General features: G+C 39.4%; 5 protein-coding genes across 8 annotated transcripts; 4 read left to right on the top strand and 1 right to left on the bottom strand.

The window, feature by feature from the left end:
- Positions 1-292: 292 nt before the first annotated feature.
- LOC110058385 (uncharacterized) lies at positions 293-2,388 on the top strand. 2 transcript variants are annotated; one of them, XM_089290643.1, is made up of 3 exons: positions 293-416; positions 1,024-1,219; positions 2,190-2,388. In XM_089290643.1, exons 1-3 carry the CDS (start codon positions 378-380, stop codon positions 2,252-2,254), a joined length of 300 nt encoding a protein of 99 aa, XP_089146769.1. In that variant the 5' UTR covers positions 293-377; the 3' UTR covers positions 2,255-2,388. The 2 variants fall into 2 exon arrangements, with proteins under 2 accessions (XP_089146769.1, XP_020620693.2); XM_020765034.2 differs by lacking the exon at positions 2,190-2,388 and having other exon boundaries at positions 295-416; positions 1,024-1,998.
- A 2,406-nt stretch (positions 2,389-4,794) lies between these two features.
- Positions 4,795-8,279, bottom strand: LOC149111611 (uncharacterized). 2 transcript variants are annotated; one of them, XM_089289208.1, is made up of 3 exons: positions 8,049-8,279; positions 6,859-6,887; positions 4,795-6,190 (listed from the first exon to the last, which is right to left on the bottom strand). In XM_089289208.1, exons 1-3 carry the CDS (start codon positions 8,188-8,190, stop codon positions 6,032-6,034), a joined length of 330 nt encoding a protein of 109 aa, XP_089145334.1. In that variant the 5' UTR covers positions 8,191-8,279; the 3' UTR covers positions 4,795-6,031. The 2 variants fall into 2 exon arrangements, with proteins under 2 accessions (XP_089145334.1, XP_089145333.1); XM_089289207.1 differs by having other exon boundaries at positions 6,859-6,917; positions 8,049-8,271.
- On the top strand, positions 8,247-13,593 carry LOC149111610 (thymidylate synthase-like). Its single transcript, XM_089289204.1, has 8 exons — positions 8,247-8,306; positions 9,299-9,483; positions 10,268-10,480; positions 10,906-11,097; positions 11,877-11,977; positions 12,709-12,783; positions 12,874-12,945; positions 13,269-13,593. The coding sequence occupies exons 2-8, from the start codon at positions 9,327-9,329 to the stop codon at positions 13,404-13,406; spliced, it is 948 nt and encodes a 315-aa protein (XP_089145330.1). The 5' UTR covers positions 8,247-8,306; positions 9,299-9,326; the 3' UTR covers positions 13,407-13,593.
- A 311-nt stretch (positions 13,594-13,904) lies between these two features.
- On the top strand, positions 13,905-17,895 carry LOC149111609 (electron transfer flavoprotein regulatory factor 1-like). 2 transcript variants are annotated; one of them, XM_089289206.1, is made up of 3 exons: positions 13,905-14,063; positions 15,519-15,591; positions 15,851-17,895. In XM_089289206.1, the coding sequence occupies exons 2-3, from the start codon at positions 15,541-15,543 to the stop codon at positions 16,064-16,066; spliced, it is 267 nt and encodes an 88-aa protein (XP_089145332.1). In that variant the 5' UTR covers positions 13,905-14,063; positions 15,519-15,540; the 3' UTR covers positions 16,067-17,895. The 2 variants fall into 2 exon arrangements, with proteins under 2 accessions (XP_089145332.1, XP_089145331.1); XM_089289205.1 differs by having other exon boundaries at positions 15,503-15,591.
- A 5,070-nt stretch (positions 17,896-22,965) lies between these two features.
- LOC110058506 (uncharacterized) lies at positions 22,966-25,773 on the top strand. Its single transcript, XM_020765157.2, has 3 exons — positions 22,966-24,121; positions 24,814-24,958; positions 25,279-25,773. Exons 1-3 carry the CDS (start codon positions 22,978-22,980, stop codon positions 25,436-25,438), a joined length of 1,449 nt encoding a protein of 482 aa, XP_020620816.2. The 5' UTR covers positions 22,966-22,977; the 3' UTR covers positions 25,439-25,773.
- Positions 25,774-27,231: the final 1,458 nt, after the last annotated feature.

Here is a 27,231-nt window from a genome sequence, read left to right as displayed (position 1 = left end):
GAATTTAAGAGACAAAAACATAGAAATTATCCCGGTTCCGGCTATTTTCAGCCCACCTTTACCAAATCCTTTTAAAATTCTCGAGTTTTGATGATGCAGGGGCATAAAGTTGAAGGATTCAAGGCTAGGTAAGGATCGATTTTCTTAAAATAGACCACTTAAAGGAAATTGAAGTCATGTCGCGACACGACCATAATTTCAGCCCTTGTAGCAAGCATTGATGCTTAAGCTATTTTCACTCTTAGTAACTTCATATTTTATCAACCTGCCGTTTTACAACTCTTTAAAATAAGTATAAAAGTACCTTGGTTATCGTCGAAACGAGGTCACATTCTTTTGCCGACGAGAGAGGAAGAACGTTTCTGCGAAGACAGAACATGAAGCTGGTAAAGTTCGCGTTGTATTTGGCAATACTGGTGAGCAATTGTATCGTTAATTTACTATTCATTTGCTAGATGCAGAATGGATAAATGATTGTGATTGCCATGACTTACCAGCGCATTTATCAATTTGACTTCGACCTTCCCGACAGTTTTTGAGAAATGAGGCATAGCCCAGTTTTACTAAATCAAGCCTATTTAGAGCGGGCTTTATTTAGCCTTCTGGGATCGGGTCTTGTGAGTGCATCGCCATGTAAATCTTAGAGTATCAAAGATATGACAATAAAACTTGGAAGATTTATTGCAGGCCCAAAATATTTCTTTTGAGCTCTCCGTAGCATAATGACGTCATTATTTCCAACGAGTTGCAATCATAGATCAATAATCTAGGTTTCACGAGTTTTTCATACAAGAGAACAATATTAGCCTTCTTTAAAAGCAAAAGTTCAATTTACTATTTCAAGATAAAGAAAGTTATCCCTTCCATGCATTTTCCTCTCTATTCAAGGCGCATTCGCGAATACAAAGTAACATAGAAATTCACTGCGACATGAGAAAATTCTTAGTTCTACTAAGTCCCCTCCCCTACCCCCAGCCCCTCCAAAAATAAATTGAAATTTACTCTATCGTGTTTATTTCTTAGATTGCTCTGACAAAGAACGGATATTCGGCAGACCCAGCGCGGAAAACGCTGTCAGATCCACGTGACGGCAATGCAGACGAAGATGCTGCAGATAGTCTACATGTTAAACCAGCAACATGGCGGGCAAGCTGGTATGACGTTGGGTCTTTGCCCCATCCATGCGTGAAAGGAGAGCCGACACCAGTAGTTTACCAAGGTAATAAGATGTACATGCACTATGAATGCAAGACTCACAGTGAACTATGCAGCGGGCCTGGATACCTTAGGAAAAGATGTGAGCCTAGTGGTTATAATTACATTCCTGTCCTGAACAAGTCCGTAGTATCCGGTTGTAGGTGTAAGGCTGATTGATCTGGGCGAAAATTGATGCTGAAGCGTAAAGATGCCCTTTGAAAGAAACGAACAAAAACAATAACAAAAGTAATATTAAAAATTTCAACGTTATGTTACATAAAAGGGACTTTTAAAACGGAACCTCCCGTTTTGCTCATTTCCATTGACACGACTTGACATCAACTGTGGTAAAATCAAGAAATATTGCTAGGACATTTTGAACTCGTGGAAAACAGATTTTCGTGCGCAGCCTGGTTGCTTCTAGACACTCGATCAGCCCTTACATAATGTATGTAAATATTCTATCGCGTGCAGTCTTCCTAATACGAAAGATAGAATGTTTGAAAGAAAAGAAATAATTTTTTGACGCACCCTATAACATCTACACCTTAGTGTTTCTGTTGAATTTTAACTGAGAGTTAAAACAGATTTATGTTGATAATGTTAAAAAAAGAGCGTTGCTCAGGAATATTCTAAGATAAAGTGAATTTTTTAAAAAATGTTATTTTCGTCATAAGAATTTGTAACCGTCCTCAATGTGACTGTCAACGACAGACAAAAAGTTAAGTAGTACTTACACAAAAATTGTATCTTTGTAGTACGCCCTCTAAGTATTTCAATAAAGTTTCACCAGTTGCGCGACTCTTACGGGTCATATACCGCAGTTGACTTGATCCTTTGATTATCCCTCAAAGTGTTTGTAAAACAGATAAATAGCATGAATTACTGATTCATTTTATCTCACTGAAATGTGTGACATTAAGAGACAATTGAAGGGTGGGAGTGTTAATTCCCCATATAGGCCTTATTCTCAAGTTAAAAATTGTTTTTAGATATGGTATCCAGTTCCCCCACGGACACTGTTGCCACGCACGTTGCGTTCAAGACCGAGAGTTGAGATTTTTGGGCCTGGGGCGCGTTTCTTGAATGCCCCGGAAACTTTTCGGGCACGTAAAGCCATTTTTAGTTCATCTGTATCTAAAAACGAAGAACTGTATACGCCTGAAACTTCTTGTATGAAGGGAACCTCTGTTCGAATTAAGAATATGTGAATAAAACAGTTCTGTAATCATAAGGTTTGATATTTTGCTACGGCTTTGCGGGTGCGAAAACTTTTCGGGACATTCGAGAAACTGGCCCCTGGTACTGGACGTCTCCTGTCCCAAGAAAGTTTGTCACGTGACTTTGGTCATCAAAGACCATGTGTATCATTTTAGAAAACAGCCCTAAGAAAATACGCGCGGTGATTGGTCAAAAATCGTGTTTCTATTAAGCAATTAGATTATGAGCTCACGATTTCTATCACGCATAGAAATCGAGAGCGAATAATCTAATTGTTTTAGTGTAAGTCTACTAGTCGTTCAAAACTTTATCTAAATCCTCTTCACAGACACTTCGAAAGTGCCAAGAAGCGGCCGTCATTTTGCTAACAAGCGCACACTGCTACGCTACTATCTATCACAGAATAGATAGTGAGTGGGGTAGCCAATCAGAGAACAGCATTCGTGATAGAGCGCTATTAGATTTATTCTAAAACTCGATAGAAACACGGTACATGTTTTCTATTTCTTAAGTACTTCATATGCTAGTTCTCCGAGCGGCGCATTTCTATGCCGTCGATTCATTATAGTTTTTACCACACCTCTCTGGTCAAAGGAATGGATTGCCGTGGTATGCAAATCGCTAATAAAACCCTTCTGTTCTCTAGTACTGGCGTTTTAGCTTCGCGTGGTCCCTTTTCAATTTTTTAATTTTCATTGTCATGACTTGATTTTCTAAACATTGCACTTCATCCCCCACTAGTTATGATCGATGTTACTCTCTGATCGATCTTCCCTTGAAACGTTTTGCACAAAGTGCCGACTTCTTTTTACTTCATTAGCGATCAATTGTTGACCATCGCCATGCATTATGGTATTGGTCTAAGAAAAACTCTCGTAACAATTGGCCATATTCGTATTCTCAGTATTGGATTGTAACTAGCTCGGAATGGAGGCTCAAGCGGGAAATTTCATTAAAAAAAAGAAGAATGTCATTTGCATTTCAAAAGTTAAGATTCCCCTCAGTTGCAAGCTAGTTCCAGTCCAATCCCGAGAATACGACTATGGCATATTGGGAACAATGACTACCATTATAATATATCCCTTCCGCCCCCCAACCCCCCTCCTCCCCCTGTTAGTTTTGAAACGCCGATCATTTATCAATTTCCTCTGCAACTTCCTACTGATTTATTATCAGTTATTATTCAAGCCAAGTACGTGATTTCAAAATCAAAGCTTTCATAATCGTGATTTTCACACGTATGTAATAGTGCCGCCAGGAAGTTGTCTTTATTGTGGGCGCCACGTTTCTCACAGCGCCCTAGTTTTTTCACGTAGCATAGGCAGTAGAAGACGACGCGCAACTTCTTTTAGTCAGAGATTGTTAGTAAAGTTACACCGCTACCGTGCTACGATCAGAGGATCAAAGTTACCGCTATTTCACGTGTATTTCGCTGTCTCTCTGCCACCTACTGGGGTTGTGCTCCGGATAATAAAAACCTCGCTGTCATCTTAACTGTCCTAGCAGACAAGCAAGAGAAAATACTGGCTCCCGCTGCTTGTAAAGTCGACGTGAAAACGGGATGGTACAGTCTGCAAGGTTACACCTCCTCGTCCCCCGTACTCGTGTTCTGCGTCCCCAAGAAACGTGGCGCGGAGGGGGGGGGGGGGGGGGGGGGCGGTCATGATTAGAAGTGGCCTGCGACTGTGGTACGGAGAAGATTTGAAGGGCTACACCGAGAGCGACAACGGTGGTAGAACTTGCGCAGATGTGTATGGCCTTCTGGCTTAAATCAACCAATACTAAACCGATTGCTGCCCCTATCTTGACACCTCGAACAGTGCAATAAAAGTAGTGAAAAGACATATTGTAGTTGCTTGTTTGACAATAAAGTTACTCGAGGTGGAGAAAGCAGTGTTGTGTTGGCTCCGGGATTTAAATTCTTTAAAACGGTTTGTAACCGTCTATCCTAGCGCTCCTTGAAGAAACCTGTACCCAGTATAAAATTAAGGGGCCAGCCTACCTTTCATTGTTTTTCTTCTAATCCTTTCTTTTGAGCAGAATTTCGGGGTAAGTTAGAGCTTCAAAAAGACACCCTATTTTAGAATATTTCTGGTTTAATAATGAGAAATAATAATCCCTCGCACACTGGTCGGGAAAGCAATCTGGACTTTAAATTTTTCTAATTAGTCTGGAAAAATAATCTGACTTTTGACAAATCATTGCATGCGAACTGAATCAAGGATGTCTCAAACTATCTCTCATCAGGTCTAGGACGGGTCCTCCCCAACCACAGGTTACTATCCCACTCCCTGTTGTACCACAGTCTACAACTCTGTAATTTGTAGTACAACAGGAGTATGAAACTCTTTGTGGCGATTAAGAAAAGTCACTGTATCGCAACATAGATCTAGAGGTTTATGGAGTCAACACTCTTATCGTTAGAATTTGTTTATCAATACAATATAGCACACATCTCTATCACTTCCAAATAACTCATTTAGGAACAATTATTTGAATATACAAATCACTTGTGTTCGGCTCGTGTTTTATAATTCAATTTTCTCCCTTCCAATTCCAACTTTCCAACTGTGTTGATTCTCGGTAAAGCAATAAACAATATGAAATAGTATGAAGACATGATTGATCATCGCAGTTATAAACACAACTTAATGCAGTTATGAAATAAGTCCGGTTGGTAGAGCAATGCACCGTTATGGTCGTTATGGTCATGGGTTTGAGTCCCGTTTAATTTCACAACTGCTTAAGTTGTATATATAACTGTGATTATCAATCATGTCTTCTTATCTTTCTCTACAGTTCAGATATATGATCTTTCATATACTCACTTGGAGTTGAACATGAAAACGTGTAAAATGAGGTTTTTAATAGTTCACATATCTTTTAAAACTTTCAGCAAAGGTCTCCTTAAGAATCTGGAGACGAGCCAGAGGATGCGTAAACTAACAAAAGAATCCTGAAATAATACTATACTTCAGTAAATTTAATGAGGAATTAATCTGCTGTATTTACTATTTCATATAAAACTTAGGAAAGTCTATTTCCTGACTCTTCAAGCTAACATAATTTTTGTCAACATATTTTCCACTCTTCCACCACCGTGAGAATAAGGCCTCCTGATCTTAGATTAATTTTCAAATCAACCTGTGCCAGTACAACAGATAGCGTAACACCCTTGTTGTCAATGATAGAAAGATTTAAATGACTTACAAGAGGCTTTTAGCACATGTCTCTGAAATGAAAGAAAAATTGGTGTCCCGAGCAGGATTTTAACGTGCATCTCCCTGCATACTGGTATGCACTGACTAGTATGTGGGGAGATGCTGGTTCAAACCCTCCTCGGGACACGAAGTTTTTCTTTCATTTCAGAGACATGTGTCGAAAGCTGCTTGGAAGTTATTTACATCTTTCTATCATTGTTTCTAAGGCTTTCCTGGCTCAAATAATTTCTGGTCTACCTTTGTTGTCCTTCAACAATAAACAATCTGACTGTTATTGCTGAGTTGCTTGTAAAACTGTCTAGGTGATCACACATTCCATTATCACAGTAAAACCACTTGTTCAAGATGGAACATTCTGATGACATGATGTCAAGGCTGGACAGTACAATTTCTTAGGACTTCGCAGTTTTCTTTTCTTTATCTTGAACTGTTTGTTTTGTCCCCATTTCAACTTTTGCAGCAAGCTCTGCAGTCCGCTGTTTCACATACTCTTCATCCTCAGGTCTTATTCTTAGTAACTTTCCTTTCTGTTCATGAACCCAGTTACGAATCTAAACAAGTAAACAGAAGAGCTGTGAAGCAGGGATGTAACTTACAGTTCTGGTAATTTTTCAGAAATTCTACCTCATTTGACACACCCTAAGAACCAAAAGTCTGCACACATCAGCCCAACTAAAGGTTAACAGGGATTGAGCTTATAGTAATACTCTGGAAATTGCAAAATGCAAGTGGTTTGTAAGTAATATATCAAACACAAAAGAACATGTTTGACTACACTTCTTAAACACTGAAAAGAGAGTTGAAACTACCATGCATGCCATAGCGAGATACTATGTTTGACAATCTTTGAGGTGTGTTGAAATGTGGTTGAACACTGTCTTGAGTGTGTTATATATGTTCTGAATGAGAACTAAAACTAAGCAGAAAACAGAGATTTAAAATTATTATAATCCATACATATTAAGATCATATTTCCAACCACTATCACAGTTGCCAAAGGTTTTTAAAGGAAAATATGAAACTAAAGTTGAATTTCCAGTGGGGCAGGAGGGTTAAAATATTAAAAAAAAAACCTTCAAGGGAGGGTTATAAACATTTTCTGGGACAAAATAACAAAACAAAACAATCAACCATAGAAAAAGAAGCAATTTCTTCAATGTCTGTGAAATGTGGGAGACAGAGGGATGAAACCAGTACAAATTACAGAGAATTAACTTACTGGTATGAAGCAATGGTCTCCTTTATACTCTGGAATGAATATACAGTAAAGTCCAGCAGCTTGGAAATAAAACCAGTATTAGTAAACCTCAAACACTACATTTTAAGACCTGGACAAATGGATAGTAACTTGAGAGTAAGCTAAACCTACTATTCAATGTTACAAATTTAATTAATTAAATGATGGGGATAGGCACTGCTAGAATTGACTGATGCATTATTCCATTCTAATAGTGACACTTTCATTGTCAGACTCATGTACCTGGTTAGTATCCGGGGAGGGGGGACTTCTATACAAAAGGACAGGGATCCTCGTCGTACCTTTTACGGGCTGTTTTGGTACCTCTTAGGGTGCTCAGCCTCAAGAGGTCCATAGCGGGAGCTTTTGCGGTACCTTATAGGATATTGAGCCAAAAAAAATGACAGGAGATATGTGTTATGTTAGAGAAGAAAATTTCAAGCCATACCCACAAAACAGGATCTTGGTACCTCTTAGGGGTTCTTTTCAAGAGTCCTCCTCCCTGAGTTAGTATTATCCAGATTTAACACAATTTTGTAAGTGACAATGACAGAAGTTTCAGTTGAAAACATGTCTTAAAAATAACTTAAAAACATTGTTCTTTTTCCTTTTGCTTTAATAACATTAATTGTAGAAATGACATAAACCTGGAAAAAAACCTGAGTTCCAGATGGGATTTGAGTTCATATGAACCTAGTCATCATTTGGCTGTGTGACAGCACAATGCAGTTCCAGTCAAAGACCCACATTTCACCCTTACTCACCATAGAGTCTCCGGTAGCTCAGTGGCTAGAGCGTCTGGCTAGATCATGGAGGGTCATGGGTTCAAATCCCATCTGGAACTCGGATTTTTTTCCAAGTTGATGTCATTTCTACCTTAAACATTCTTTGTAATACTCACTTTCAAGCTTCAATAAGGATGCCTAATATTGTAAGACTTAACAGTTAAAATGTTGTACAATGAGGCCATTGCAGCAAATGACTGGCACCTCTTCGTACTGATTAAGCTTACGCCTTTTTACGCTGAAGATTGTATCGTTTTGTAAGCGCATCTTGCGCTTGATATCGGGGGCCGGGGTGATGCTGGGTGATGATATTGCTGGAAGTTCAGCTAGAACAGCTGAACTACTGACTAAAAAGCACTAATTCGTATTCGCCCTCATTGTACTAACCTATAGTGACAGCATAAATAAATATTTTGAATCCACGTTGGCTATTTGGAAAAATCAACGGTTTCATAAGCTCATTTCTGTTTGGAACTCCCGGGATCTCCGGGAAAGATCTTTCCTTACGAATATCATTTGGATCTGCCATCTTGAATCATCCAACCTCTATCTCAAGCTCTCTCGACTTCAGGTCGAGGCAGCAGCTATAATCCCGCCAAATTACAATTCTGCAGAATTCTACCTGTGGTGCATCGACGTAGTCAGGTAAACAGACTGATTTCTCAATATTCTTCTTACTTAACACTCACCAAGGAGCTTTAGAAATGTATGGTAACATGAAGGAGATATCTCATTATGGTTTGTGAACTTTGTCGTCCAAATCGATGATGGCAATTCGCTCCGAATGTTCGTTCTAGAAGCACTCGTGGCCGTGGCGCCCAATTCCAGAACTCGACAGAACTAGGCCAACATTTGCAGTCGTGATTGACTTGAGATCAAAAATTTGTGATGCATCTTCATGCAAGATGTTTATCGTCGCTTATTTATCAATGCTTTCTTGTAGACAGTCCATGTCCGTACGTACAAGTGATTTGACTGGTGTTGTCATAATTCATTGCATAATTAAGCTTACACTTGGTATAATTTATGATTTATTAACTATTAATAATTAGCTCTTATCAACCGAGCAGGAGGTCTGTATCGGAGAATCTTGACTGAGGTCGGGAGTACAGACCGAACGCAGTCAGGTCTGTACACACGACCGAGGCCAAGATTCTCTCATACAGACCGACTAAGCTCAGTTAAAAAGATGTTTATTATATGGCAAATAAGAAAAAAATTAATTCGTTTAATGTAACTGGTTTGTACTAGCTGACATTTTGCTTGCAAATGGCGATGAACTGAACTTAATTCTGCCAAAGTTTGCTCGTCCTGTTTACTTTTTTTTCCTCATCAGGCTTGGCACATTCATAATATGAATATTTTCTGGCAATACTATTTTGGGAGAAAATAGTCAAAATTTTTGTATTTTGTTTGCAACTTTTTCACAGCAAAATGTAATTGGTCAAGATGCTGGTCTAGATGGGAAAATCTAGACCACAGTCAATATCGATTTCAGCCAATCAAATTCGTGAATTTGGTAGTTCCCAGTCCTTGTGAGGCACAGCCATATAATAATGATAAATAATAAGCTCTGGAAGAATAAATGCCTCCATTTGATTTGACATACTCTAATTAATATGCCAACTCATTTGCAGGAGATAGTAATTTGTTACACCAATAAAGATGTTGTCCGTAGATAATACGCAAAGTAATAATTCTGAAACCTGCTCGCTGGTAAGTAAAGAAGGAACAACAAAAGCAAGCAATCATGATGAACTGCAATACTTGAAGTTGATTCAAAACATCCTTGACAATGGCACAAGAAAAGAGGACAGAACGGGTAAATTGTCAAACACGTTTTTTCTCAGAGATTAAATAGCAGGAGTGATCCGGATCTAATTTCTTTTAACAATATAAATACAATTCCAGCAGACAGGTTATGAGAATAAACAATATGGTACAGACATTGTCTTAATGTATCTGCAAATGTTGACAACTCATTAAGGAAATCATATACCTTTCAATTTCGTTAATAGATCTTAATTTTAATTAATGTAGACTCTGACTTTGATATTAAATCTACAAGGATGTCTACAAATGACACATCAGGGCAGGGAACATCAATCCAGCAGGCTGGGTGGCAGTGGCTGAAGACTACGCGGTGATTGGAGAGGGACCATAAAGGCATACATCCAGAGGAGAGAACACAGATAGCAGAGGGCAGATTCCATGTCCTCAGCCAGGCACCTGCGACAACTGCAACAGAGCCTGCCGACCTAGATTTGACCTATACAGTCGCAGCAGGCACTGCCACTCAACCACAAACTGAATCATAGCTCAGAGTTCCATTGTATCCCAAGAAAGAGGGATACCAACAATACAATACAATTAACTCTGTTCCAAAAGCTTTTTTCATTTTTAAGAGGGCTTATTTGTTATGGGGGGTTGAGGCTTGTTCTTAAACGGATTAATAATAAATCATTAGGTTTTAATATACTGGCTTGATTTTATGCTTTAACATAATGTTATGGTGTTGAGGATTATTTATTTCCTTTTCTAAAGGCTTGATTTTGAAGAAAAATAAATGGAAATCATTGATTAGGGTTAATTATTTTTATTTCTAGGTACAGGAACAATCTCCATCTTTGGTGCTCAAATGAGATTTAGCCTGCGCAGCAACAACTTTCCTCTCCTTACAACAAAGCGTGTGTTTTGGCGTGGCGTAGCCGAGGAGCTGCTGTGGTTTGTGAGGGGTTGTACTAATGCAAAAGAGTTGAGTAATAAGGGAGTTCATATCTGGGATGCTAATGGTTCACGAGATTTTCTTGATAAGCAAGGTAATTTCTCCTGTTTTCTGATACTGACATTAAAACAATCAAAATATTTCTTCCGTTAGGCCTACCGTCCACACTAATCCATCACAAAAACAGAGGTTTTCGAAAATGCTCTTCAAACAATAGGAATTTGAAAACGCCAGCTTTTCGTTTTCCTGTGGATAAAAAACATTTGAAAATGAAGCTTTTCAAAAATGATGAGGTTACAATAATCATATTTCCCTGCGCGAGTTTTATCCTCTGCCAAAGGCCTATTCTAACCTAAATTTTTCAACCAGAGAACATTTTAATTGTTTTAATATGCTTAACTCTGGTTGCTTGTCTATTTTTAACTGACATTGTAGTTAACCAATATCAAATTTAACTTCTAATAAATTATATTTCACATGAAAGCTTGCTTATAGTGGATCCATTTTTTTTAATTTAAGGTTTGCAACACAGAGAGGAGGGAGATCTTGGCCCAGTGTATGGATTTCAGTGGCGTCACTTTGGCGCTAAATACATCAACATGCACACAAACTATGAAGGTCAAGGAGTGGATCAGTTAGCATGTGTGATTGACAAGATCAAAAATAATCCTGATGACAGGCGAATCATCATGTCTGCTTGGAACCCTGTTGGTAATAATGTTATCTTATTTGAATCGTCACCTAGTATCGTCTAGAGGCCAAACTGTTAGTGCACTAGACTACAGATCAAGAGGCCAGGGTCTGTCCTGGCTACCAATCTCAATACCTCTCTCCACCTTGCCTATTCTTAAGGCTTTCTCCCAAGCCCTTTACAATCAACTGATTTCAGTGACCTAACCAAGACGGACGTGGAGGCGCGATGGCCTCATGGTTAGCACGCTTGACTTCGGATCAAGCAGTCTGGGTTCAAGCCCTGGTTAGGGACATTGTTTTGCGTTCCTATTATGCTAGGTACTGATAATTATTTTAAACAATTTTCACTAGATTTTTAACGATGAGCAATATAAATATGCAATCAAAATGAAAAATATTATTTTCTTGCTCTGGAATCGTTATTCAAATATCAAATAATTTCCTGTAACTGGAGCGTAATAAATTCAGATATTTTGTTCAGCTAAACCAAACTTCATTAGCCACAATAAAAATGTTATGTTCAATGTTCATTGAGAGGGCGTAAATAGTGTCGTAGATGTTAGCTAATTTGTAGCTATTGTCTTAGTTGTCTCAAGCGGCTCTCATTTGCCTCCCTTATGCGACATTTGTACATCGAATATAACTATGGTTAAATAAAGATCATGAAAGTCTATTGGAATGGTGCAATAATAAATTACAAAATAAATTCTTAAATAATCTTAAGATTACTCTGAGTAACTGCCACTGGCAATACTATCCTCACATTCCATGTCAGTCTTGTCAATTCTTCCTGACAGACTTGCCTTCCATGGCTCTTCCTCCATGCCACTCATTTGTTCAGTTTTATGTCGTCAATGGAGAGCTTTCTTGTCAGCTCTATCAAAGATCTGGGGACGTGGTATGTAAAAATAAACGAGTTATTAGTTTCGTGTGCTTCTTAACCTAATACCTAACCTACTTGATCAATTGACCATTGGTTGATGGGATCATGTGTACTAAAGACATCTGCGGTTGAGTGTTCATCGATACCTTGGATTGACCCGCAATTGGCACTCAATAGACACCTCAATCAACATTCCTATCAATACCCAGTCAATACCCGGTCAACACTTGATCAGCATTATAGACTGACACTCAATCGACACTCGATCAACAGTCATTCAGTAGTTCTCCTGAGTGTTGACCAACTCATGCATGGATCGAAAATTAGTCGACTCTCAAGCTACTGTGGATCGAGGGTCAACCAAGGTGTCGATCGAGTATCAATGGAGGGTCAATCGAGGGTCAATGGAGGTTATCAATCAAGGGTATCAGTCGATAATATTCATTAGTACAGATGATCTGGTTCATCTACTGTCTAATCAACCAACCAACTGATTGACTCACCATGGCTGACTGAACTGACTCACTCAGTCACTCAGTCACTCACTGATTGGCTGACTAACCCAGGAGACTGTCTGATTGATTGATTGATTGATTGATTGATTGATTGATTGATTGATTGATTAAAGGCAAGTTGGAAATCATGAACTAGAGATGTAGTACATGTTTGATCTAACTTTAAGATAATTCAAACTACGTTTAAAGTGATGTGGATTTAATCATTGTATTTTTCAATTTATTCCTCAGGGCCTGGGAGTACCCTTTAACATTGCCAGTTATTCTCTTCTGACTTTCATGATAGCACATGTGTGTGGGTTAAAGGTGAGGTCTTGTTCTGTTTCTCCTTGAAAAATAGCTTAAATGTGCAACTAGATGTCTGTAGACCAAGTTTTTTTGGTTGTTTCTTTCCAGCCTGGTGACTTTGTTCATACACTGGGAGATGCACATGTTTATTTAAATCACATTGAAGCCTTGAAACTCCAGGTGAGGAAATTTTAAGAGAATTGAATGAGTTTTAACTTTGGTCCAGAGACTTTGAAGAGCTGATCTATACCATCTCCTTTACAGTGTAAATTGTTCCTTCTATAATTAAATTGTTGTATGTGCTGCTATAGGTAACAAGTAGATATCCCATTTCTCCTAAAATTGTAACAGGAGCTTATCCAGTTCAATTTAATAACAATCTGATCTTTTTATCTATCCAATCTTTGCTTACTGGTATACGTCCCACAGATCAGCACCAAACACTGTCACTACCAAACAGAATTTGACCTCTTTTTTTTTTCGTATCTTTATTGTGTTCACAGCTTAAAAGAGAGCCACTCCCATTTCCAACCCTGAAGATAAAGCGTGATGTTCCAGATATTGATAGCTTCAAGTTTGAGGATTTTGAGATCATTGGATACAAGCCACACCCTACAATTAAAATGAAAATGGCTGTCTAAGGATAAGATGTTTTGTAGATATAAAGCTTCACAATGGAACCATGTCCCAATTGTCATGTCAAACAAGAATACAGTAGCATGTAAAGTTTAAGTTTTGTGTGAATTATTGATGTAGTAACTCAGCCATGGCTTTCAATACAGACGGCACATGCAATACAAATGTTAATAAAACTACTTCATATTTCAATTGGCTAGATTTTAACATACCATTGGTACTTATAAGACTGCAGTCAGATCCCCTGCCCCCACCGCTACCCCCACCACTTCTTACCCAGCAGGCTCACCATAAGCAGTCACCGGCATGATAAATGTATCTAGGCTATGGTAAAGACGATATAAGACTCAGGCATGAAAATTTGGTTTCATGTTCCCAGACCAACAGTAGTGGTTCATGCCAACTGCACGCCCACCCCCATCCTCCCATACCTCGGGGCTGGTATTGTCACGCACCAGTTGGTCACGCACGTTGATACGTGACCGATTGAGATTTGGCCGCGGAAGACTAGACTGGAATCACGTACTATCGTCGGCCATTTTGTCTTTCAGTCAAGTCGGCGGTGTAAGAAATGAATGCTGACTTTTAAGATAGCTTCTCTTCCATGCTAAAAAAAATTGGCCTTTTCAAAGTACATTCATCTGGGCTTTATCATTCTAGAGGTGAGTACACTGTAAACAGTATATTATTATCGCAAACGTGTTTGTCGGTAGTGTTATGTAACGATTCACTTTGTTCCGTTTCATCTGTTTTAGAGCGGTTTTCATTTGAGTGTCGAAAGTAAGTAGACAATTACTTTGGTTTTGGTTTTGGTTTTACTACGGTTTGAGATTGGCTGAGTAGTCTAATTGGTATGTAATTGGTTTGGTTTAGGTATTACGACACTCAATTGAAAACCGCTCTAAAAGCTAAACACATGAACACTTAAACCTCTGAGTCATTTAAACGATCGATATTTAAAATTTTGCAGAAAACAAAAGCATCCTTTTCAAAGGTTTGTTTAATTTCGTATACTTTTAGTGCATACAAAATACGTGAATAGATATATATTAAGCCACCATGGGTGACCCCCTTCTAGAGTTCAACGGGTGCGCCCTCCTCCAAAACAGTGCCTTTATTTGACTCTTGTTATAGTGTTTCCAACAATTATCACATTGTTTAGATGTATTTTGTACTGAGACTTTCAAGTTGAGGAGCCTCTTATCACTCGAAATCAATTGGGCACACTATATGCAATATCTTGTAGCAAACAGAAAAGTGAACAGATGCACCACCAGGACTAAAGAGGTTGACATGAGGTGGTTCAGCATCTCACACCTCGGAGCTTACAATAAAGTCAATTTATAGGAGGTAGAATAGTTATTAAATGGGTGGCGAATGGTTCTTCAAAAACCATGGGTCTTAGAAAATTCTCGTTGAATTTCATGGGTCTCACAACTTTTGGCGGCCATGTGCATCTCGCAGTATTGATTTTTTTCATAAAGCATTCTCGGAGTCTTGATTTTTTGTAAGGCTAAGAAGGTCTTGTAAATGACAAGGGCATCTTAGAATCTGAATGTTTTACGCTTGCACTTAAACACTTTGTGGTTTCAGTCTCCAATTTGAAAAGTCAAAATGTCTTTGCTCACAAAGAATAACGCTAGTCCCTCCCCACCTCCCCCCCCCCCCCCCCCATCCGAGGGACTCCCATATGAAAAGGACGGGGGAGCTCATCGGAAATTTTGGAAAGAACCCCTAAGACCAAGATCCTGGTTTTTTCTCCCCTAAGAGGTACAAATTCTATCATAACACATCTTTCATATTGTTTTGGCTTATTACCCTAAAAGTTATTGCAAAAGCCCCTGCTGCAGACCTGAGGTTGAACACCCTAAAAGGTACCAAAACTGCATAATTTTTTTACCCCCTAAAAAAAAAAACCAGCCCCCCCCCATCCTTTTTTATATGGGAGTCCCCACCCCCACCCCCCTGGGTCTTGTCTTCTTGCAAAATCTTGCATTTACCATTCACCACCCTTATTATCATTCATCCAAGAAAGTACCAGCCCACATTCAATTTCCAGGGTATAGGTTTTAGTTTTTAGTTTCACTTTGTACCCTCAAAGATCTCTCTGATTTCAGCCTTGATGTATTGAAGACAAAAATGTCAAGTTCCAGCAACTTAAGATTTGCTGTTAAACATCTGTACAAACAGGTCAGTCTGAAAACTTGTTGCATCTTTAAAGCTCTTAATAATATTATAATGTCAGTGTTGACCATTCAGTGATAACTATTAATAAAGTTTAGAACAGAATACTCACTTAAAGTCTTGTTTGTTCTCAAAATGTTCAAGCCTGATAAAGAGAGACATCTCTCTTTTGTTCAATATATCCAGGCACATCATAGCAAAGGATTGAGTACTGTAATTGTTGTATGGCTACAAGTCTGATTGGAATTTTTTCTTTCCTCCATAGTTACTGTATCTTGGAAAAGATTATCCAGCCGGAGAACAATACTTCAAATCCAAACTTAAAAATGCTTTCATGAAACACAGAAACGAAACAGATCCTGAGAAGATCAAAATGTTGATAGCCAGAGGAGAATATGTCATCAAAGAAGTAGAAGCTTTGTACATGTTACGGAAGTATAGGACTTTAAAGCAACGTTACTACCAGGATGAAAGCAAATGACAAAGGAGGGCATTAAATTCAAAACTAAAGGATTATCTGCAAGTCTGGAGAAATCAACATGGCTGACCAACCCCAGCGGTGGTAAAAGGCCCTCAAAAAAAATGTGTCTTGTGGTGAAATTGAGTGAAAATGGGTCTCTGCATCTAAACGTTTTTGTGACACATTTACTACAAAATTTTTATTAATACACAGAGTGTAAATTTCAGTGTTATTTGTTTCCCAAGCCTAAGAAAGTCTCAGGTTCACAGTAAAGTTATTTGTCTCTGTCTCACAAACTCTCAAGACCACACTCAATTTAGTGACTTTTTGCAGTGGTTTGTTCTTCCCAGATTTTGCTAGTCATTGAAGAATTAGGAAACAAATCCGGCTGTAACAAATAAGTGGTGTGCTTGTACCTACATTTTCCATTACTTTGTGTTAAAGTCAAACATTTCTGTAATCACCGTTCTTAGCATTGTCAGATTTGTCAGCTGTAGTTACAGTGAAACACCATTGATCCGGTCACCAACGGGCCACAAAAATCTGGCTGTATTAAGAGGTTGGCTGTATCAAAGAGGTTCTTTAAACAAGAAAATGACTGAATGTGCTTTTGTGAGGGCCAGAATAAAGTGGCTGTAATAACAGGGTGACTGTATTAACGAGGTGAACATAAGGCAGGGTTCCATTGTAATGTAAAATATTATTAGCTATACTGCCTTTGCTTGTTTTTCGCAGTTTGAAAACTCAGTTATGCAGTGACTGGTGTTAGAATCACAAATTTTCCTCGTGCTCCATTCATCAAAACTTGTCACAAGAGATGTTTCATCTGTACAATTATCACAGGATATTTGCCCTATTCAAGATATACTATTGCATAACTCTGTAATGTGTCTAGCAAATTTCCCATCCCAAAGTGGGTTTCTGGAAATTCCAAGGGGAGGGGGAGTTTCAAAAGCCATTTTTAAATGAAAGTATGAACCAAAACTGAAATTAACAGTGGGATTGGGGGATTATGGGGGGAAGAGGGGGGGAGTCAAACTAATAAATCTTCCATGGGAGGGTATGGATATTTTTTTATGGAACAACATAATGGAAAAAAATGTGCACATGGGATTTGCTGTTCATGTGGATTAGACCAATGAAACACACCAAACTTTTACCTAAACAATATTTTTTCTTGCAGTCAGCTACAATTGGTCTTCTACCGAACACAAAATTATATTTTGTTGAAAAGTGATCACAAAAATGATCACTCACTTAATTTGCAGTAAATATTTCTGCCACATGGTCTTGACATTGATCTCAGCTATCAGCATAAACCAGTAGATGGCTCTTAGCAAATGATCTAAGAACTTAGTGTGCTTAATTATAGTTTTGGTGCTTTATAATCATTCTTCTCGACATTTCTCCATATTTATAATGCTAATTCAATTAAACAGAGTTCTTTCTCACAACATCTGTGGGTCAATAGACATGTTTGCCTCACAGTCTTAGTGTTCAGTGAAACACCCTCTAAGACGGCTTTGTTGCTATGTGCAAGGCATATTCTTTGGGAGTAAATTTTTTTCCATGAGTATTTATAATTTTCAAGTCTTATTATTTTGTACCCTTAACTCCAATTGTGTATAATTTCAGTGTCAATATCATAAATTATTGGTCAAAATTCAATACAATTTTGTGACGTTAATTCTAATATATGAAAAATATGATGTAAACTGGGTGGTCAAAACCATAGGGATTCATACAAAGTAAAACCATTGTTGGTGTCAAGTAAGTAGCTTTTCACAGTTTTGTATCGATTACTTCACTCACGATTGCCATTTTCATTTAATAAATTATTTTTTTGGAAATTCTGGTTGGCTGATATATCGCATGAAAATGTTTATGCTTCCCCATGTGACTGCCACAGGCAGCCCAGCTGTTTTATTAATTTCAGTCGTTTGAGACAAATTATGTATGAGAATACTTCGAAGATTGCTCTAAATGCCCCATGTAGATCAGAATTTAAATATAAACACGTTTTTCCTATTTTCTCTTTTTGCACGTAGCGTTTAGAGCAATTTTTGAAGCATTCTATTACATTGTCTTAAACAACTGAATTCGTAACGCAATCACCAACAGAATAATGTCACGTAGTCTGGGCTATCTTTGCAACTGCTGTCACCAATCCCATATCAGCCTCGTCCCCAGGCGTCGTTGCAGTTCGGAAAAAGGCGGGAAGCCGAGCGCGGGGGTTTATGGGGTATGTACAGAGCAGCTCTGTTCTCGGTTTATGGTGGGTCTATTCTGGTTCCTTCGAAACCGAAGATCGCTTTCGTTTTCTCCAAAAAACCGATACCGCCGTACTAGTAGGACAATTATCATTATAACCGGTATTTTACAAGTAACAGTGCGTAAAAGATTCTTTACGATATGTTAGCTTAATAATCGTATTTCTCCTCACAAATACCGCAAGGTCAAGAGCATAGTTAGTAGACGTGACAAGGCAAAACTCAAAACAAAGACATTGGTTTCTAAAGCTTGCCGACTTTCATAGCCAGTCCCCTCTACTAGCTATGTTAAGAGCAACAAATTGTTTTTAACTCCATTCAGTAAGCAGCAAAAAAAGAATCAGTTTTGACGTCTAAAGGGCTGTTCACAAACGCAAAGATTGCTCGAGGTGTTTTAATGTAACAAAAACCGCAAAAACCGAGAACCGCGAGCTAACTTAAGATTCCCAGCAACCGCGCTATAATTTCTTAACCGTAAACCGCCAGATAAATGCGAATTGTATCCGCAAACCGCACTCAAAATTGGCTTAAGCCGCCAGAGTATAATAGACTCTCTTCTCAGTGAGGAGATTTGCGCGGGCGAAACCCAGGAAATTCAAGGACGTCGCGGCAGGCGTATGCCCAACCCCTTCCCTCCCTTTCCCAGGAAGATACTCTGTGTTGTCATTGATGAGTTAACTGACAGATTGTCAACGTTCGCGTACTTGCGCCACGACGACAGTTCGTGAATCTCTCTATTTACCAGATATTGCCTCAGCGTTGGGTTTTTGCATGTCTATGGCTTGGTTTGTTGACTGACAGGGAGAAGCTCGCTAAAACCTTTGGCTCGTCGTTTAGCACCTTAATTGAAACCGGACATAGAATACTCCAAGCTGCTCCAGTTGGACAGCAAGCACACTACAAATAACAAAATCACACATGTACATTTTTCCCTAATACGTATAGGTAATCGTATGAAATGTGAATGCGAGTGCAATTAAGGAATTACACCATGAGCGATCAGTGTGAAAATTCTCTCAAAATTTCACGAGCCTTCAGGCGAGTGCAATTTGAAAGAATTTTGAAATTTCACGAGTAGTGTAATCCTTAATTGCTCGAGCTTTCATATACGATTACTCAAATTGCGAACGCACGCGTTAATTAATTTGCATGGCAAATTAAGAATTCACGATAAATTGACCTGATCTCAGCCAATCACAATGAAGTAATTTTCTCAGTCATGTAATAAATTACTTTAACATCTGGGTTTATGTCATTTATTCCAAATGGACTGAAATCGTTTGCTTGAAGGAATATGAACGGCTTTTTCTATAAAATCAATCTTTGATATTCTCTGCAAACACTCTTTTTAACAGGGTATTTATATGAACGTTGAAGTTGAAGGAAGGTAAATCGTTTAACTGGAACAGTGGAACTTGCTGAGAACTACCCAAAAGGAATGTGAATAAGAGTTTTCTTTATTTTTCTATTTTGCCATCATAATAAAATGTTTTACATCATCCTTATTGTCGGTCGTTCGAAGATAAAGCGCCTTGTTTTCAAAACAGAAAAATAGAAAGCGCATAAGCATAAAAGAAGCTTAAGCACTAGTAGGGACGGCCGCGACAGAAGCAGAAACGTTCTTCTTATGCTTATGCTTATGTTGGTGTTGTGTTCATTGAGGACTGCATGGTTGGCATAAGTCAATAAAGTCTATAAAGTGCTCCCTGATTGGTTGAAAGTCTTTCGCTTACGCTTATACTTATGCTTATGCTTATACTTATGTTTATGTTTATGCCATCATGTTCCCACTGGGCACAACAGCGACATAAGCTTAAAGGAGCTATGTCACGGTTTGCGCATATTGAAAAGTTTAGCCTCAATTATTCAAATTCGTCGTTTGCAATCCGTGTCAATCTTCTCCATCCTTAGTCATCCTTGTTCCTTTATGGTTTATCATTATCTCTTTGGTGTTTTTCTATCTTATTAAACTGTTATTTTCAGGTTTCCTACCATTTAAAGGTAATTTTGTATGTGGCCAAAATAACTCAAAATACCGTGACTGAGCTCCTTTAAGCATAAAAAGAACGCAAGGTTTTGATATTCTTATGCTTATGCTTGTGTCCGGCCGTCCCCACTGCGCTTCAATTATGCTTTCGGTTATGCTTTTAATAATTAAATATGCGTATGTTTGCGTCGTAAGGCCGTAACGCGGCGAGCCGTTTGGCTTTTTTTATCGTGGGAAAGCGAAAAATGTCGACAGATCGGTCAGGGAGGAAAAGTTTATAAAAGGCATTATAGAGGATTAACGGTAACTACGGAAGCCCAATATATAGCTAATTTTCAACGCTAAATTACAGTTTTATTGCGAGTTGAACGCCAATTCATCAAATATGAAGAATTCATCTTTCGGAAACTTTATAATTACTTTTAAATGGTTTCCATTTAGTGACTTTTTGTACAACATTTTAAAGACTTCAAGTCCACTATAATTCATACTGTGGGGCATGCATAAAAGTCATTTTTGTCAGTATTTAATCCACACTCAACAAATTTCGGGTAATTATTGTAAGTTATAATTATCGGGTTTTTTTTCCTCCACGAAAACCAAATTTAGTGAGGGCTGAGTCGCTCATTATTGAACGCTACAAACTGTACTAGTTTAGTCTTTACCCAAAACGGATTGCGATGATGAATGAGGTAAGTCTTAGCAGGTTGCTTGTTGTCATCTTGTACAAAATTAAACTTTGTAACTTTTAGTCTTCGGATGAAACCCCAATGTGTAACCATTCAAATGAAAGCTATTGAGCGGTACTTTCATGTGGTACTGTTTATTATGCTGTACAAAGGGGTTCCAACTTTTAAGTCTGTGGATGAGACCCTAGTGTGTGACCATTCAAATGAAAGCTATTGAGCAGTACTTTCATGTGGTACTGTTTATTACGCTGTACAAGGTGGTTCTAACTTTTAAGTCTGTGGATGAGACCCTAGTGTGTGACCATCCAAATGAGAGCTATTGAGCAGTACTTTCATGTGGTACTGTTTATTATGCTGTACGAGGTAGTTCTAACTCTCCTAAGTCTGTGGATGAGACCCTAGTGTGTGACCATTCAAATGAAAGCTATTGAGCAGTACTTTCATGTGGTACTGCTTATTATGCCGTACAAACTGGTTCTAATTTTAAATAAAAGCTATTCAGCATTATGTTCATATGGTAATGTTTACCATGCGGTACAAGATTCTTTGTTTCTGTTGGGAAAACTCGTGTGTGAGGCGACGCAAATGAAATCTAATGACAGTACTATCCGTGTCGAACTTGCCATTAGAACCAACAAGTTGGTTCTAATTTTAACATGAGTGAAGTCCGCATAAAACTCTATTTTTCGACCGATACCAACTTTCTTTCATCTGGTTCGTGAGTATCAAAAATTAGATGGCAGCTGAACACGTCTTGTTTCAAGTAAAAATGAAATAGAGAATGTTTTATAGCCTTGACAAGTCGCTGTTAAGAAATTTAAATCACATCATGTAAAACAACCAACTGAAAAGTCTGAAATAAAAATGTTAAAAGTCGGGGATATAAGCAAGAGCTATTGTATAAGATATCGTCAATAATAAGCGCGCGAACTGTAGCTAGGGCAGAATCACTCCAGTTATACCCAGAGCGCTTTACATCTGCCCGGAAAAACCGGTGAAAATTTTCTGCCAATGGGAACAGTGCAAATTTTCAACTAACAAAATGAAAACCTTTAAGGACCTTTTAGTGAAAACCCTTCAGAAGGATTGACTGTTCCATTTAAATTCCCTCCGAAACTACTGCGTGTTTCATCAAGGGGCACTGGAAGAGCGTGAAAAGGCAAACGGTACAGTGATTTTCTGATCATTCAGGTAAAAACTAGGAATAAAGAGGAATACCCCTGAAGGTATTCAAATTTTTCGAAAAACTTTCCAGTTGAAAGTCTTGTTCCATTTGGTTTCTCAACGGAAAAACGGTTTTTCCAGACAAATGGAAAGCACCCCCAGTCCTTTTAGTGCCTACTTTTTTGACTCGACCCAGTTCTCCCCGTTTCACTCTGAATCAGGGCACACCGGACACCAGGTTCTCAGGAGGTCTTCAGAGTATTTGAAGGCCTGGCTGCTTAGGTTCAATACTGGTTCCATGTGTAATACCCTAGCTTCAATAACCTAGAGAGTCCGTGCAGGTTTTACCGCCCGAAGGGGTGAGGTTACAACCAGAAAAAATTGGGTGGGGGTGGGGGTGTGCGGCCCGCCTCCCAAAACGCTAACCCTATTTAAGAGCAAAATCTGCGATTTTCCTTACCCTATTTTTGACCTAACCAAAAATTCGACACCTTATTTTACCTTATCTTAAAATCAAAGACCGATGTTAGAGGCATTATGAAGAGCAAAGTGAAGGGCTTTTGTTGATGTTCTTATCGATAATGATAAAAAAAAGTAGCTTTTTCTAAAAGAAACGTACCCAATTCAAGACTAGAGTGCAAAAACCGTACCATATTTAAGATCAAAATGACCAAAATCGATACCCTATTTCTGAGCAATGGCTAAAAACAAAACTATTTCCTGGGGCCGCACATACCTAAATGGCCCATATGAGGGGGTACCCCCCCCTGTTTATTTCGTTTTATTCTGTTTTTATCATCTACTTTGCAGGATTCCTTTTCCATGGAGTTAACTGAACACAACTACGAAACGTTTTTTGAGCCATTCCGTATCAAAGCAGTTGAGAGGATACAACACACAACTAGAGCACAACGTATCCAACGTCTTCAAGAAGCAAACTACAATCCGTTTATGTTGAACTCCGAAGACATCATCATTGACTTGTTGACAGATTCTGGCACCGGCGCCATGAGCTCTGACCAGTGGGCCGCCATTATGAAAGGTGACGAGTCATACGCTGGCTCGCCGAGCTACCGGAAATTTGAGAGAGTCGTAAAAGACATCTTCGGCTTCCGGCACGTAATTCCCACGCACCAAGGTCGTGCTGCGGAGCGCATTTTATTTCAGTGCAGCCTCAAAGACGGTGACTTGGTCCCAAACAACGCACACTTCGACACGACCCGAGCAAACGTGGAAAAACGAGGAGCAAAAGCGGTGAATTTTCCAGTTCCCGAAGCCTTGGATTCTAACGCAAAAGCATTGCCATTCACAGGAGATATGGATGTCAGCAGACTAGCAGAACTGTTGTCAAGCAAACTTAAAGAAAAGGTTCCCATAGTTATGATCACAATAACAAACAACACCATCGGTGGATACCCTGTCAGCATGGAGAACATTAAAATGGTCTCCAAGCTTTGCCATCGTCATGGAATCCCGCTTTTCTTCGACGCCTGCCGTTTCGCGGAGAACGTGTGGTTTATCAAAACGCGCGAGGAAGGTTACGCGCATCGCACGCCGCTTCAGATCGCGCGCGAGATGTTTTCCTACGCCGATGGTTGTACTATGTCTGCCAAGAAAGATGGTCTCGTGAATATTGGCGGATTCCTGGCTATGAACGACGAAGATCTTGCAGATAAGTGCCGTCGGGAGTTGATCATATCTGAAGGATTTGTCACCTACGGTGGGTTGGCCGGGAGAGATCTGGAGGCGATGGCAGTGGGGTTACGCGAGGTTCTAGAGGAAGACTATCTCCGATATCAAGTGGGGTTTGTCAAAATGCTTGTAGATTTGCTGAAGGAGCGCCGCATTCCTGTTTTGACTCCTCCAGGGGGACATGCGGTGTACATTGATGCAGCCGCCATGTTGCCGCAAATTCCCAAGGAGCAGTTCCCTGCATGGGCTCTTGGCTGTGCCCTTTATGTGGAAGGTAAAATCAGATAATAATGTAAGAAACTTTGGGGACGGCGTAATGTATGAAGTTGTGGTACATTTTTACGAGCCATGCCCTCCTCCTCCTAAAACGAGCAAAAATTTAATTTAATGATCAAGATCATAGTCTCTTATATACAATGCTATGTGTGCTAGCATTTCATGGCTATATTTTTCTTTATCCTTCCTCTCCCTGTTTCTCCTTATGCCAACAGAACTAACACAGAACAATAAATCAAGGTCGACGAAAGTTTATTTTTCTCTTAAAGGTTATTAAGTTTCTGATCAATTCTGAAAGTTCTCAGAAGATTAGCGAAGAATAATAAACATTTCAGAGGAAATTTCAAGGCTAAAGAGATTTTAGTTATATCCTGAATCCATTTTAACCTCAGACCACCAACTCAAATCATGAGACCCTCTACCGAGGGCCCAAGAAATAACTGTTTCATAACCCGTGAAATATACAATGTCTGAACCTGATTCTCAGACGGTCCAAATCGCTCACGGCCATGCGCTCTCTTCCCGTTCTCCGTCGGGGGAATGGGGAGAAAGCGCTTGGCTGCTAGCGACCTGGACAGTCTGAGAATCAGGCTCAGACAGTGTCTTTGCAGGCTCTTAATTGGCCGTCGGTTTCAATTTTAATACTAGATTTCCTTATTTACCCTGGGCCTACCTCTGTTAATTCGTCAGGTGGAATCCGCTGTGGTGAAATTGGCGGTGTGATGCATGGTAAAGCTTCTGAGAATCTGGAAAATGGCAACGAGTTTGAACACGAGAATCGAGAGCTTCTTCGCCTTGCACTACCACGAAGGACATATACTGAATCACACATGAAGTATGTGCAATGCCGTGGTATTATGTAATGAGTAAAGTTATTATTAGCTCCAACCTACTGTAGCTTCATTTTAAACGCTTTTGTTTAGCTTGGAATCAAAAGTGATACTTACAAGAAAAAGAAAACAAAGCTTTCCAAAATGCCAGAGTACTCGTTTATTGGCAGGAGAAAACTTGTAAGTGACAGTCGTGAACAAATCTTGTAAGCTGAGGAGAGAGTGTCACGTTAAGGCACACTTCTTTACACTCGAACCCAGACCTCTAAGTAACTAGCGACTAGGCCACAGCGCCTCTCACATGAAGCAATCTATTATTTCATAGGTACGTCGCCGAAGTGTTGGAATACGTTAACAGACACAAAAAGGCGGTCAGCGGATATAGAATCACGTGGGCCCCTGCTGTGTTACGTCATTTTAGCGCTCACCTGGAACCCATTCTCCCACTGCAAAGGAGGGGTAAAAGGAGACTGGAGGAGGATTAGATGACTAGAGGAATTCTTATAGAGCATGCGCGAGAGATTGTACATACATACATACATACATATGATTAAATTTCTTTAGGTCTTCGTCAGAATTAGCCGTTTAATTACTGCTTCGTTGTCTGTACATATATCAGCCTTGTGTGTCGAGAAGCTGTCGCCTGTCATCCTGTACAAATTTGTTTAGTATAATACATTTCCTCAGATCGAAACAGCACCTTGAGTTCAGCCCGCTAAAATAACACAAAGATCAGTTTGGTTGAATATTTAGCTGTGATCGCCAAGCTTTCTGTCATGTGATGGGTAAATAAAAATTAAAAAACCTACATTAAAAAGGGTCTTCGTCTATAAATGTGTTGTAACTTAAAATAAACTTGAAAGTGCCAAAATTATCCTTTAACGAATGTTTCTCCAGCTCTTCCAACATCCTCGTGTGCCCGAGCCCCTCTGCAGACCACAGAAATGCATTCTCCATTGCTTTTGTAAACCTTAAAGATAACTCAACATCATCTTGTCACAGGTGCAATTTGCCCACGGAATTTGTCAGTTCACTCAGTATCAACTTAAGGATAACTAAAGAATGTATTGCATAGCACGTGAAGCTGGTAACAATTCTTGTGCTTGAAAAAGAAGATCCTTTCCTTTGAGTGAAGCGGGAGGGGAGGGGAGAACAGGGATGTGATCCGAACTTCCCGTACCCTTTGTGAACAAACCTTGAAGTTGTTGCACTGGTAACAATGCTCGTGCTCCACTTGAATTAGAAGATACCGTTGTTCTTTTGAACGAGGAGGGTGGGGAGGGGGGAAAAGTGATGTCCTTTCCTTCGTGACGGCTACTGCCTCTTTCTGTGCTGTTTCTGTGGCAACGCCTTGTTGCAAAATGTGTTCCAATCTCTCCATGTTCCCAACAACCACGTGCACACCACGTTAAATCCCGTTTCTCGCCAGGAGCAATTTAATTTTTTTCCCAACCTTTCGGGGATCTCCTTTCTTCCGAGCCGCTTTCCCCATGTCTCTTATTCTTCCGAGTTTCCTCATCCCCCCCCCCCCCCCCTTCCCTCCTCTCCCTGTTTCCACTTTGTCCTCAGTCTGTTAATAACCTGGGTACTGGGTACTGGGTACTGGGTACATAAAAAACACGTCCCCAATGTTAAATTCTCATTGTACCTGAAGAAGGCTGGTTTGGTCAGCCGAAATATAGTACACCTTCAAAAAATCATCCTACGTTGTGTCGGTTTTTGCTTTTGTATTCTTCATTTTATATGTGAAGCCGATTAGATCACTATTGATCCAACGTATACCAGCAGGATCATCGTTCAGGTTTATAAACCTGAACGTATACCATTTATAACTACCTTCAATCCATCACTTCCTCACATCTCTAACATCATCAAAAAAACATTACAATTTGTTGCTCTCTTCTAACCGCTGCAAAAACGTTTTTCAGCATTTGCCTGTTGTAGCCTTCAGACGCTCCCCTAGCCTTCGTGACTTACTAGTTACAGCTAAACTCTCTTCTAATTCTTCTAATCCCCAACTCCCTTCTGGTTCTTTCTGTTGAGGCAAAAACCGTGCTACTTGTCCCTACATTTCTCACGGACTTACTACATATACCTTTTCTACCGGGGGAACGCGCCCCATCTTGAAAATCTAACCTGACCTGTGACACTAAAAACCTCATCTACATGATTCAATGTAATCACTGTAATTTACAATACATAGGAGAGACGAAACGAAAATTAAAAGAACGATTTAATGAACACCGCCGTACCATAGATAACCCCAACAACAAATCTA

The sequence above is a fragment of the Orbicella faveolata genome, unplaced genomic scaffold (genome assembly GCF_042242905.1).
Source record: "Orbicella faveolata isolate gen_17 unplaced genomic scaffold, um_ofav_v1 contig_2, whole genome shotgun sequence".
NCBI lineage: Eukaryota > Metazoa > Cnidaria > Anthozoa > Scleractinia > Merulinidae > Orbicella > Orbicella faveolata.
The sequence above is the reverse complement of the archived record's forward strand: the minus strand, read 5'-3'. Positions and strand labels throughout refer to the sequence as shown.

Excerpts from the sequence above, each read along its gene's own strand:
- LOC110058385 (XM_020765034.2), top strand. The coding sequence starts at position 378 with ATGAAGCTGGTAAAGTTCGCGTTGTATTTGGCAATACTG. Across the intron at positions 417-1,023 it reads CGTTGTATTTGGCAATACTG|ATTGCTCTGACAAAGAACGG; the intron begins GTGAGCAATTGT and ends TTTATTTCTTAG.
- LOC149111611 (XM_089289207.1), bottom strand. The coding sequence starts at position 8,190 with ATGGCAGATCCAAATGATATTCGTAAGGAAAGATCTTTCCCGGAGATC. Across the intron at positions 6,918-8,048 it reads TATTTATGCTGTCACTATAG|CTGCTGGACTTTACTGTATA; the intron begins GTTAGTACAATG and ends TTTATTTCCAAG. Across the intron at positions 6,191-6,858 it reads GAGACCATTGCTTCATACCA|ATTCGTAACTGGGTTCATGA; the intron begins GTAAGTTAATTC and ends TTACTTGTTTAG.
- LOC149111610 (XM_089289204.1), top strand. The coding sequence starts at position 9,327 with ATGTTGTCCGTAGATAATACGCAAAGTAATAATTCTGAAACCTGCTCG. Across the intron at positions 12,784-12,873 it reads CACATGTGTGTGGGTTAAAG|CCTGGTGACTTTGTTCATAC; the intron begins GTGAGGTCTTGT and ends GTTTCTTTCCAG. Across the intron at positions 12,946-13,268 it reads TTGAAGCCTTGAAACTCCAG|CTTAAAAGAGAGCCACTCCC; the intron begins GTGAGGAAATTT and ends TTGTGTTCACAG.
- LOC149111609 (XM_089289205.1), top strand. The coding sequence starts at position 14,006 with ATGCTAAAAAAAATTGGCCTTTTCAAAGTACATTCATCTGGGCTTTAT. Across the intron at positions 14,064-15,502 it reads TGGGCTTTATCATTCTAGAG|ATCTCTCTGATTTCAGCCTT; the intron begins GTGAGTACACTG and ends GTACCCTCAAAG. Across the intron at positions 15,592-15,850 it reads TTAAACATCTGTACAAACAG|TTACTGTATCTTGGAAAAGA; the intron begins GTCAGTCTGAAA and ends TTTCCTCCATAG.
- LOC110058506 (XM_020765157.2), top strand. The coding sequence starts at position 22,978 with ATGGAGTTAACTGAACACAACTACGAAACGTTTTTTGAGCCATTCCGT. Across the intron at positions 24,122-24,813 it reads CTGTGCCCTTTATGTGGAAG|GTGGAATCCGCTGTGGTGAA; the intron begins GTAAAATCAGAT and ends TTAATTCGTCAG. Across the intron at positions 24,959-25,278 it reads TATACTGAATCACACATGAA|GTACGTCGCCGAAGTGTTGG; the intron begins GTATGTGCAATG and ends ATTATTTCATAG.